Source organism: Hesperophylax consimilis, chromosome 11, assembly GCF_061612785.1.
Source record: "Hesperophylax consimilis isolate HC1 chromosome 11, BYU_Hcon_1.0, whole genome shotgun sequence".
In the NCBI taxonomy this organism is placed as follows: Eukaryota; Metazoa; Arthropoda; class Insecta; order Trichoptera; family Limnephilidae; genus Hesperophylax; species Hesperophylax consimilis.
Window position 1 is genome coordinate 32,707,580 of NC_142846.1, and position 12,478 is coordinate 32,720,057.

General features: G+C 34.6%; 1 protein-coding gene across 3 annotated transcripts in view; it reads right to left on the minus strand.

Annotated features, from left to right (window-relative positions):
• The window catches only part of Tomosyn (syntaxin-binding protein tomosyn), a 671,040-nt gene that overhangs the window by 29,582 nt on the left and 628,980 nt on the right, over positions 1–12,478 (minus strand). For 2 of the 3 annotated variants that reach the window (XM_089637451.1, XM_089637450.1), the window contains exons 14-17: positions 12,224–12,393; positions 10,330–10,516; positions 7,351–8,389; positions 4,967–5,059 (exon numbers count right to left, since the gene is read on the minus strand). In XM_089637451.1, the coding sequence (XP_089493577.1) occupies positions 4,967–5,059; positions 7,351–8,389; positions 10,330–10,516; positions 12,224–12,393 (1,489 nt within the window). Of the gene's footprint in view, positions 1–2,915; positions 3,010–4,966; positions 5,060–7,350; positions 8,390–10,329; positions 10,517–12,223; positions 12,394–12,478 lie in introns of all 3 variants that reach the window. The other variant, XM_089637452.1, reaches the window with a different exon arrangement.

Below are 12,478 nucleotides of genomic sequence, written 5' to 3' on the forward strand. Positions count from 1 at the left end.
TTACTTAATAAGGCGAACTACAGTTTTATGAAAACTAAAATAAATTATAAACGCTTTGATCTAAGATCTATAAATGGGGACAGTACAGAAAATAAATTCAAAGGCGATAGTTATGGAGTTAGATAACGTTGAGAAATTTCATGCCTGATTTTGGTGCAAATATGGTTTTAGAAAGGAAGTGAAATAATGTGCCACACGGTATGAAATCCTCCAGGCGTAGAATACTCCACACTGACAATATTTCTAAAAGGGATCGAGTGACTTGAGGAGAAAAAAAGCTTTCTGCGAATCAGACAAAGGGAGAGAAGTTTGGAGAAATAAAAATGACAGATAGATTCTGGAGGGGGGCTAATATCATAACGTGTTGGATCTATTCTCAGGATATCCAGAAACACTGGATTAATCAACCAATTTGGGGTCGTGTAGGGGACATGCTTGCACAAGACTATTCCTGAAATTGTATAAAGAATCGGAAATATAGAAGTAGGGTACCTTCGGTATGACTTTGCGGACATCCTGTTAGGAAAAAGGACTTTCGTTACAATAACTGAATTATTGTCAATCATGCCAGCTTAACAATTATTTGGTTTTTCGGAAAAAAGGTATACAGAAAAGTTGCGTTGAGGGAAAGGCGAAAATTCAGAATAAGGCACCTTTAAGATCAAATTTAGAAAAATAATAATATTTGAAAAATGGGCTAATTTTTCACAATGGAAACAATTCTAAGAACTATAGTTGAAATTGTATATAGAAGACATTAATTAGATCCATAGAGAATTATAGAAAAATAAAATATCTAACATAAAACATAATATTTTGCAATCTGGATATTGCTCAACAACTCACACTGAATAGGTACCCAAAAGATATTTATATTTTTTCTGAAAACAAACTTGTAAATTTAGCAAAATTTACAATAAAACAAAAATATATTCACTCAACTTGTTATTTTAAACATATATACTTTTGGTAACAAAATACAAAACTACCAAGTTAATTGAAGTTTTTAGTCTGCTCCGTCTCTTGGGATTCAAACCCGTATTATTTGATCTTCAAGTTCTTTAGTATTAAGTTATTAAGAGCTCATTATTATGTACATAAAATACTTTGTCATGTGTCCAGTAGAGTGGAGAGTAAATTAACAGAAAAGTAAGCGTATATACTGAATGTTCAAAACCATACTTCTGGTCATATAATTCAAAGAGAAAGGGTCACGTATTTTAAAATTACTCTAAGTTTGCGGTAGGTAATCGAACTGCAGCCAACTTCCTTTCGTTTACTTCACTTAAAAAACACCTATAGAACTCAAATAATGATAACAGAATTGTATTATTGGTAACATTACATTTCAAATTTAATAGCGAAAAAGAACCGTACGAACGAAACTACAACCAATCTGATTGACAGTATAATATTATAATGAAAGGGAATATAGGTCATAGAAGCTCTAAAGCTATGCAACTTGACAAAATAATATTGATACGAAATCTGGTAACTCAATTAAAAAAAATTATTATTATTATGCAACACCACTTTTTCATAAAATTATTCATTTATTGGGAATCAATTTAACTGAATTTGTGTTGATTAAAAAACATATGAGAAATGCAACAAAACATTCGTTCAAATTGCTGTTTTACTGATAAACAACAGTGGAAGGGTTGACTTAATTTTTATAGTAGAAATAGGCAGACCGCTAGAAAAGATTATCTCCTCATTTATGCATCTCTACCCCCAGTTGACTCAGAAAGATGAAGGACATGTTCCCTGGCACTACATAATCATTTTTTACAATACAATACATATAAAATATAATGTATAGTAAGTATTTTTAAATATGTAGGTACACAGTGGCGGCTCGAGTACTTCTTCCATGGTGGAGACCGACAGTTTTTTAGGTGTAATGTACTGAAATCTCACTACACGGAGAATATAATTTGAAATTTTTCAAACAAAAAAGTTCATGGACAAGTCATACACATAATCAGATGTCTAAACACAAAATAAATTAAAATTTCTATAGGTATATAATATAAATTTATAACAGATCTTGCAAGATTATCACCGAAAATAATTTCAATGAGAGTGATACCCCCGAAACAACGTAACTTTATTGAACTAAACAAACGGTTAAGTATTATTTATTTATTATTTGGCACGAGGGGATTTAATGGACTCTGTATTTGAAATTCACAGTTTCAGCAGTTTCGATGATTGCTTATAATTGAGAAAGAAACGCAAAAGACGTACCTAAATGCTTGAAGGGACATCTCGGATTGTCCCTGACCTTTGTGCAAGGTTCTGCGCAATGAGGAATACATAAAAAGGACTCTGATGATTTGTGCGGCTGTTTGCTAGTCGCTAGTTCATAAACCTCAAGATTTGACGCGGAGCGCACACCTCTCGCTTGTGATCCAGAATAAATTTTTATATTATAGTTCCGCAAATGTTAATTGGTTTTATGTTCATAGAATTCATTCTTTTTGGTGCAGACAAAGTGTGAACTGTTTTTTTTTTCTTTTAACAGGTTTCGAGAATATCTGGCAGGAACTGTTTCGACTGTCCTCCTGTGAAGAACCGCCACTGTAGGTACATGTCAAAGAGAATCACTAAAAAACAAAAAAAAAAATTCTATTGCGTAACCATTTTTCTGTAAAATAATAACCACCGCGGTATAGTTTTGCACGACCAGTACGAAAGTGTTAAGTCTGAAGACATATCAATCTATAAGCGAAAAAAAAAACATAACGAAAAAGAAGTACGATTATAATAATGATGTCAGGTGACTGTACTACCAAAACTGCAATACTGTCTGGTGACAAGCAGCGATTGGTGTGTGGAGTTTGTAGGCGGGGGTGCTCGGGCCTCCTCGCTGTAGGAGGCGGTGCTGAGGCACTTCTGCAGCTTGCGGGTACCTTGGGAGCGCGAGCGCCGGACTGCCTCGTTGCGCTGGCCAGCCGTCGGCACGCCGGGCCGGCCTTCGCGCGACGCGCCGCAGACCCCGTTCATCTGTCCACGCACCACACGGTTTACGGCCGGGTCAGATAGTGGTGTATTGTGTTCAACGATATATTTAATGTATGTTTGTGAAATGTTAATTTAATTGTTAATGCCAAAGATTCAAATTTAGCAAAAATGTATCTGTGGTCTCAGGTCACTATAGATAAACCCCCTTTGCATTTAAGAAACCTGTTTTTTCGGTCCTTCCATTAATAAAGATCCCACAGATGAGTTGGATATTTTCAATATAGTTGATAAGTAGGATATTTTCACCGTAGTTGATAAGTGTTATAATGAGAATTTTACGTTACCTATTTCGTCTCTATCTTATAACATCATACATAGTTCAACAAACAAGTCAATTACTAATTTTTCCATTCGTTGGATTTTTGGAAATCCATAGGAAATTTTGACCTAAGACCAAAGACATTGCTGGTAAAGTTTTTGACTCGTGAAGTTACGCAGTACGTGAACGAAACCCGGTGTAGTTATATCACAATTATATAAATTTATTTTGAAAAAAAATTGAATAAAGCAAAAATGTAATAAATTTATGTTTGAGTCACTCATTTAAAGAATTCTTTCTTTCTCCATTTTCTTTAATTTATTTGAGTAATTTATTCTTAGGCATAAAGTAAAGCATAATTGAGTCAATTGGTATCAAAACTGGTCAACTCCACTTTAGGTGAATTTTCAGGAAACACCAAAACAAGTGCTGGATTTGACTATTTTTCATACAACAGCAGCTTTTTAAACCGGTTTCTCTTACAAAATATGCGGATATGACTGCTTTTGAAAAATAAGAACTGTTCTTTTGTTAATAATGAACACAGTTCAATACTTAGTTTATTTTTTCTTAATATTGGATCTGACCAGTTTTGATACCAAACAACTCAATTTTAATAGCAATAAATTTAAAGACATCGTAATGAAACCGAGTTTAGTCTAAAATTCTCGCAAATATGTACATACGTAAAAATTGTTGGGAAAATTTATCAATATTGAACACAAAACCCACTAAAAGACGATGATACAACTCCAAATCTATGAAGTTTAGTTTCTGACATTTCTATGACTACACAATATCATATTATATGTTATGCTTAATGCTTTAATATCTAGGAAGGAAAATAATTATTTACATAATGAAATTATTCAAGCGTACTTCTCTGATCTAAAAATAAAAGAAACGCTTGCGTATAATTTCATTTAATAAACATTTTATCCTTAAACTATTTTGTTACAATCATGTTGTGTATTATTTCCATTGAATAAGATAAATAAATAATGTTGATCGTAGAATAATGCATTTATGAGTAATTTTTATTCATTTTGTAGAACGGAGGAATAATTCTCCTGTCAGAAATCGGTCCATAATATCACATAAAAATATAAATAAAATTTGGTATCGATGCATGCAATTATTAGACTAGGTATTCGAATTAATTTATAATAAAATGATACAATATGTATAATGTGGCTGTTCAGTATAATCAGGACCGGTCCTGTTCAGGCGCAATGGGAGCAGTTGTGACTTGCCAAGGGGCCAAGGAACCAAATCACTTAAACAATCTAACACGCCGTTTGGCTCAGGGCCAGTCCTGAGAATAATATCACAGAAAAATGTATTTTGCAGGCAGTGTTTCAAATTGAATGAAATATTGACCCTCATTCAAATTAAAACTGAAAAATTTAACTTATTTCATATATCTCGTGTGTTGTATTATTAGTACTTTAGAAAGGGTGTTCCATACGACATTTCATGTGTTTAGATTATTTGTAATTATTAGTTGTGAATGAGAGATGTTAATGTTATGTTAGATGGAAGGTTTATACAAATTTTATATAGAGCAGTAATTTTAGTGGAACATTGTTGGGAATCTGTAATTGATTTATAAAGCGACATTTTCCCAAAGTATTGCAAAGTTTTATCTAGATCCCAATCACCTTTATCCATATATCCTACCTATGTGTTTAGACTTGATAGCCGGCTCTGACTTCTTTCGGCTCGATTTTTTATTTCGACGACGAGTTCTACAGAGTCGGCACATACATTTTCCTACGAGAAAGATTGAAAGTTTAAAGAAGATTTGATTAACAAACACCAACATATTCCTTTTATTTTGTTTTTAGAAAAGTAAGAATTTTTATGCGGCAGAAGAAAGTATTAAACACAAATATTAAATCATAATAGACATTCATCCTATACCTGTTAATGTTTGGAAAAGACAAATATATCGCCCGTGGATTAATGAAATGACAATGGAAAGCTCTAGTGAAAAGCAAAATACCAGATCATCTAAGTCAGGGGGGATTTGGCCTAGTATTTGAGTTGAAAACTAAAAGCGCATTGATCTCGTAATGATCCTATAATGGACGTCGTGTTTTGCAGCTCGCATCGACGACATAAGGAAAGTGAAGCACGGACATTTCTAGAACTAGATTCTCTGTCTACGCCTTTCAAAGCAAAACGAGGTGGGTGAAAAGAATCGCGATGATCAAAAAAAGCTCAAAACAAATCTGCAGCTCTAAGGGACTTTGGTCACATCTAACGGTGTCACAATCTCTAGGTTCGCTCACACGTGAGTTATATTAATGATGCTTTTAAAGTGATCAATTTTGATTTACCAAACAGATCAGCAAAAAGGTATTTAAGGCAGTTTTGGTCATCATCCGACGATGTATCCTTGAAATAAAAAGATTTTATATCATACAGATTAAATTACTGCTACGAATTATGAATCCTATTAAAAAAGAGCAACTACGACACAATAGGTGGCCATTGAACAAAACATTGTGAATGATACAGCTGTAAATTTAAAGCTGCAAAATAAATAATATTTGATAAATGGGGCTAAAAGTGTTAACTTTTGTCATCTATTTTGGAACAAAATAATTGATATTTCAAACAAAAAATATTTTCGATTCATATTCCCATAGATTCACGCACGAATGTGAGAGGTGAGTTAAAAATGAATTTTATCCATTGATATATTGTTTGATAAAAAATATTTTTATAAACAGCCAAACAATATTGGGGTCTATTATTGAAAATACAATAATCTCCAATGAATCATTCATTTTTATATTTGAACTCCTAAAAACAACAGTGATTGATGAGTATAAAATTTCAGATGAAATACACACATAAAACATACCCTATTTAAAATAGTATTATCCTTACACAAAATAAAAATGAAAAATGTGATATTTTTGGACACTGTATTCTTACACGTTTTAAATAAATGATTAAATTTTAGTTTTATTGTTGAAAAATTATGTACTTTATTAACTGTGGTTACTAACACATGTGAAATAAGTTATTATTGGACAAACAACACATAACACACAATATATTATGTGACGGGGACTATATATCCACTTGAGTGATTTTTGGCACATTATGCCAAGTTTGAAAAATGTTTTAAGTGATCGCTCGCCATAATGTGCCAAATTTATAGAACCTGAAAAAATGGGACAAGCGATGAACTCTAGGTGGATTCATTGGCTTTATACCGTAGTAAGCAGTTTCATATGTTTCTGTATTAATATTTTTGAGAACGGCATTAATGAAATAATATGGTAAATATATAAATATGACACCAATTGCTCGAGTGGATTATAAATTTTACATCAATGTTAGTCAGATGTATGATAAAAATCATGATTTTATGTCAACTTGTAATGTTAAAAGCAAGAGAAAAACTACACAAATGTTGTTATATTCGAATTGATGAGTTTTGTGAAATTGTGAGATGACACAAACATATTATATTATATAATTGATATTATTACACAATATGTACAATATATAATTAGGAATTTATGATTTTTTTTATTGTGCTCAATATTAGATTTCTTACAATGTTTTTATTTTATAAAATAAAGTCAACAAAACGAAAAGCGGTCAAAAACCAAACCAAAAAAGCCATTAAGCAAAAAAAACAATAAACATAAGATTATAAAGGGATTTTGGAAGAAAGGGGATTTAATTTTTTAATTTATTTATTTCTAGAATAAATGTAAAAAAGCTATCTAGTTATTATCAATAAAAAGTTTACACTGTATTTCTTACCACCACTAGATTTACTCTCTTTACAAAAAGAGCTAGTTAGTAATTATTTCTATCAATAAAATATTGTACTATTATTAATTCACTGTTAATTATTCTTTGAGTAACTACTGTGCAAAATGTTTTAGTCTAATTTTTTAATTTCTACTGAGGGGTAAAAATCTATCATTAACCATTGTAAAATAATGTATTTACAAGAGTAATTCAAAAGTACCAGCTAGGACGGTATATTATAAAGCCTTAAATGACAGAAACCAAGAAACGGAATTGATACTTACTGAAGCGCCGCATGATGTTGCCAGCAAAGGAAGGCTGTGACTGAGCACTGCCGTCCTTTTTCCTCAAATCTTTCAACACATTCTCTTGGCGGATATACTTGATGTTGGGGACAGAAAGTAACCTTTGGTCTCGCTTGTCCCCAATCAGAGACTTGCTCTTCTTGTATTGCCTCGGAGGGCGGACGGGCTTGCCGTCTTCGTCAAACAGGGGTAGGTTATCCGGCCGGGAAGATTTGTTACCGGCATCCTTATCGTCTGGAAGAGATGCTTTGGAACTTTCCTCAGTGGGTAGATCACTTTTCCAAGTCTCTCTGAGTTCCTGGTGCATTCGGTCATACATGTTCAAACTTTTCTTTTCAATGTGTGCTGGATCTGTTCCTTCTGAACCTACTGCGGTAAATCTTTCTACATTTGTAATTTCACTATCAGGATCGGGCGTAACGTCCGAATCACCTTTAGCAGGTTCGTTTGTTTCTTCTTTCAGTGGAGCACTTTGACTTACAGGTGATTCTCCTTCATTATCCACAGGCGACAGAGAAGATCCTTCAGCGTTGGGAAAGTAAAACACAGAACTTTTTTTGGGGTTTCCTTCTTTGGGTTCAGTTTCTTTCTTCTCTTGCGCAACGGAGAATGTATTCTTGAACTTCATATCGACTTTGGAAAGTTGTCTTTTCAAGTTGAAATTTTTCCACGTCGTGGATTTTCTACGGTTTTGTGCAGCTTCGATTTTGTGTTTTTCTTCAGCTGTTAGGTTTAGGGAATCGTAGGTTTCTGTCATTTCTGTAATCGGTAAACTCCCGGCATGGCTCGGAGGAAACTGGGAAGAGGTTTGTTGGATGGCTATGGCGGCACTAATTTCTCGCTTGGAGTTTGGACTCAGTTGGATATACGCTTCATCAGCTATTTCCACGCTACCCTCCAAGTTGCCGGAGGGAGCCGAGCCCTGGCCACTTCCCACTGGTGCTTGAACCGTATTAGTGGACCCACTAGCAGCGTGGTCAGTTTCCGTATATTCTACAATCTTGTCTTGCGGCTGCGCCTAGTGTTGATGATATGGGAAGGTAAATGCGATACCAGAGGACACGGGTGATATCAGAATAAAATTGTGCGGGTCATGCGTGGATTTAAAGGGAGAAAAGAATATTGGAAATAAAGGATAATGGATAGTGCAGAAAAAGAAAAAATAAGTCATTAAATCAAATATAAAGTGTTTGGAATGGTAATAACTGCTCTCTTATCTACCAAAATACATTTACATCTAAACTGGTTTTCATCTCTCATTAATCACTGGTGAATTTGGATGATTAAGATTTAAGTAATTGAAATAAGATCGGTATTATATTAAAATGATGATAAATACTTCTAGTGCTGTGAACAAATATGTCTTGCAATTACCAAACATGATTTATTCTACCCAAAATAATTGGTTATTTAAGAAAACAAGATTAGACTGTACACTTTCTCACCATAAAGGGTTGTAAAGGAGTTAAATATTATGTATAATTTAGTAGAGGAAACTTGGAATTTGATACTGAAGCTGATTTGGTTTGAAACAAAGATCTTTATAATATGATTCATGAAAGTTATCTATTGTAGAACAAAGATTCAATTCAAGCAAAGCAAACAAGGTTCTCATATTCTGACTTGAAGGCAAACCATTAAATTATAATAAGGAAAGAAAATTCACAAGCAAATCTAGCAAAAGGTTTTATTTTATAAAAAAAAAGAACGAAAAATAATTGGGAGTAATATTAAATTGTAACTAGGGAAAAAAATTGCAAGAAAAGAAAAAATACTAATAAATTTTCATTGTTGACCGATTAGTAGTAATATAACTTTAAAATCATAAATTCCTCTTTTAAAACCATTTTTTAATAATTGAATTAAAATTTTTATCTAAGTAATTAATTCTTGAGATTTTATTTCTGAGCTATAAATATTTATCACGACAGAATACCATTCAAAATTTATTTTAATTTCAATAGATGTCACTCATGTGCGAACTGTCCGATATATATAATAACAGCTTTAAAAACAGTTAAACAGAAAAAGTTTAAAAAATGGCATCTGTTCAAATCTGAACAATACACTGTAAAAAAATGATAGAAAGTAAACACTTATTTTTAATACTAGAATGCTTAATCAATTTGAGTGATGAAAAATATGTTTGAGAAATGTTTTTAAAGCCGGTGCTACACCTGACGTGAAATAAGTTCTGTCAATCTTTTAATTTATAGAATGCTGTGCGAAGCCAATTTAGATTGCTAGTTACTATTTCTTTATTAGGAGTGACACAAGCTGTAAGTATATAACAAAAAATGTTTTAATAAGTTAAAATTTATAATCATGAAGAACATCAAACGATTAATTGATTTACATACATTCGGCAGATGAAGAAAAATTGACACATTAACAACAAGATACTTTAATATTACAATACAATAATCCAAATATTACTCACAAAAAAAATTAGATATCTATATTATTTACGATAATAAAAGAAAAAATGGAATCAATTTTTAACTGAGTATTATTTCAGCGAGTGTCTTTAAGTATGGAGTAAGTTCTAAGGCTGGGGGATTTCAAACTCCATCTCATTTGATTATCATCAAATCGATGTTAATTTTTATTTACATTTGAACGGTTCTCTTATTAAGCCTTTGTTTTAACTGTGATCAGCTGAACAGCATAACAAAATAACCGTCACCCTTGACAGCTAATCACAATTTTATTAAAAGCTGAACAGATCGAGAATCGGTGTATAACGGGGACAGTTCAAATTTAAAAAAATCAAATTGAATGTGACCGTACTTGAAACACGCCGAATCCATGTAAGAACTTATTAAGTAGGTACTAAATTTTTTTCTAATATTTCTGCATACTATTCTGTTTGTGAGTAAGATTTGCCATCAACATAAAAAAATAAATAAAGTGGTCACTTAATAACCGTGTAAGATAGTTGAGTAATTTTTATTATACCTGGTCGATACTGGGGGAGGTGGGTGCCTCGGCGTGCACGGCCATGGGAGGGTCGGGACAGGCCCTCCGCGGGGATCGGCAGTACGGATCCTGGGATCCGTATAGTTCGGCCGAACTAGCGCTCCATACTATCACACGGCGAACTACGTCTACGATCACGAGGCCGTGGTCATTGCCGAACGCCATGCTGGAAACGATTGATGAGAAAATGGTCCATTTGCGATTAGAAATAAAGAAGCAATGTGGAGTCAATAAATTAAGATGAGGTTTCCAAACTGGTTGAAGAAAAATTTTGTCAATCATAATTGTAAATTTTGAAATTAATCGAGCCCTTATGCGGAAAAACCACATTATCTACATAACTCTATTTTTTTGCGAATTCATTCAAACTATGCGCCATATATCCATTTATATTCACACCAAAAATCGTTTTATAATCTCAACCATAGATGATTGAAATTATAATCCACAGTGGAGGCCGGTTTTGATTATTTTAAGAGTAAAAAATTTTTAGTATTAAGACAAATTATTTGTTTGCACCCATACATACGCAACATGAATATGTAGCGTCGAGAAAAATCTAAATTAAATAATTAATAATAAACCGCTCGACCTACTTACTTAGTATCTACTCCCGAATTATGTACCTGCAGTCCAAACCGCAACGTAAACAACCTACATACTACAAGACCTACTTGCCTACTCGCGACAATACTATCGCGCACTCAGTCTGAGATACTACGAGAACTCGCCAGAAGGTTCAAGTCTACGGCCTATGCATAATCGCCGCACTATCGAAGGTTCCCGAAACACACAGTCTGTGCGAGTGCCTAGAATTTAGTTGACATCCACCTACCTACTGCCGCCGTCGGCCGTGTAGTATAAATATGCCCGACGCAGCGAGTCAGTCAGTCAGTCATCATCATTTCGCCGTCAGTCTACAAGGCTCAACGAGTGATCAACTGCGCTCTTCTTACTAGCGCGAAGGACGTATACCCGGCTTCGCCCGTACCACCATGGACTCTATCGGGACATCATCTTAGCGCCTTGTCCAGATCGCCGTTCCTGGCAAGCGCTGCTCGGATTACAAGCGCCCTGGTTCCAGTGTCTCTGACCAGCGCTTCTTCCACGCTACCATGACCACCGTGAGGACACGCTGCATCCTCACTGGTCACGCCGTTCCCGCTCAACCGCCTACAAGGTCCGCCGCACCTTCGGCCGTCTCGTCAGCACTGGAGTGCCTGAAGACCTACGTTCTTCGCCAGTGCCTGACCTCCATCGAGTCCCGGTCACTAGCGCCCGGAGTCGACTCACTGACCCGCGCTTGACCTGCCATCACAGCCAGCATCCGGTGTATTCTTCTGTCCAGCGTCAACTCTCGTTACGGCTACACTGACTCATCAATAAAACACATGTGACCTTCAACACCTTCTTTCATTTCGTGCCTCTCACCTGATCCCCAAAAATATGAACAAAGAATTTTGTCTGCATAAAAACTCTATTTTCAAGAAAGTAGAGAAAAAACTCTATTCTCTTTCTTTCAAGAAAGCCATACTTATTCAATATTGGATTGAATCACCAATTATCACCAATCACCAATGGATACAAATACATTACTGTATTTGTATGCCATTCTTGAAAGAATGGAGTTTTTATATGGAGTAAACCGTTTATTCATATGTATATTCCGTATCTACAGGCGCAAACAATTAAAAAAATTAGTGCTATCGATGAACGAGCAGTTTATGAATAATTTTATGTATACCCTTAAAAAATATAAAAACATATGTAATTAATTAGAAATGATTTAATGTATCGAATTAATTTCCTAATCTTTTCAAATTTAAAATAATAATTAATACTGAAAGACAAACTACGAAAAAATGTTCCTCACAGGCCATAGGAAGAGTTGATGGTGAGCGCGGTGATGTTGAATTGCTGCGGCTGTGCGGGGTCGGGGGGCCGTGGAGGAGCGGGGGGCAGGCACACCAGCGCGGCTTGGAATCCTGCCGCCTTGCGCACTGCGTTGCCACCCTTCACACGCAGTTGGGGCGAACACCATACCTGCAAACAGGAAAATCAGAAATTGGGTTAAAGAATGCCAAAGATAACCAACATCTCTGCGATAGGTCATTCCAAGTGGTTTGTT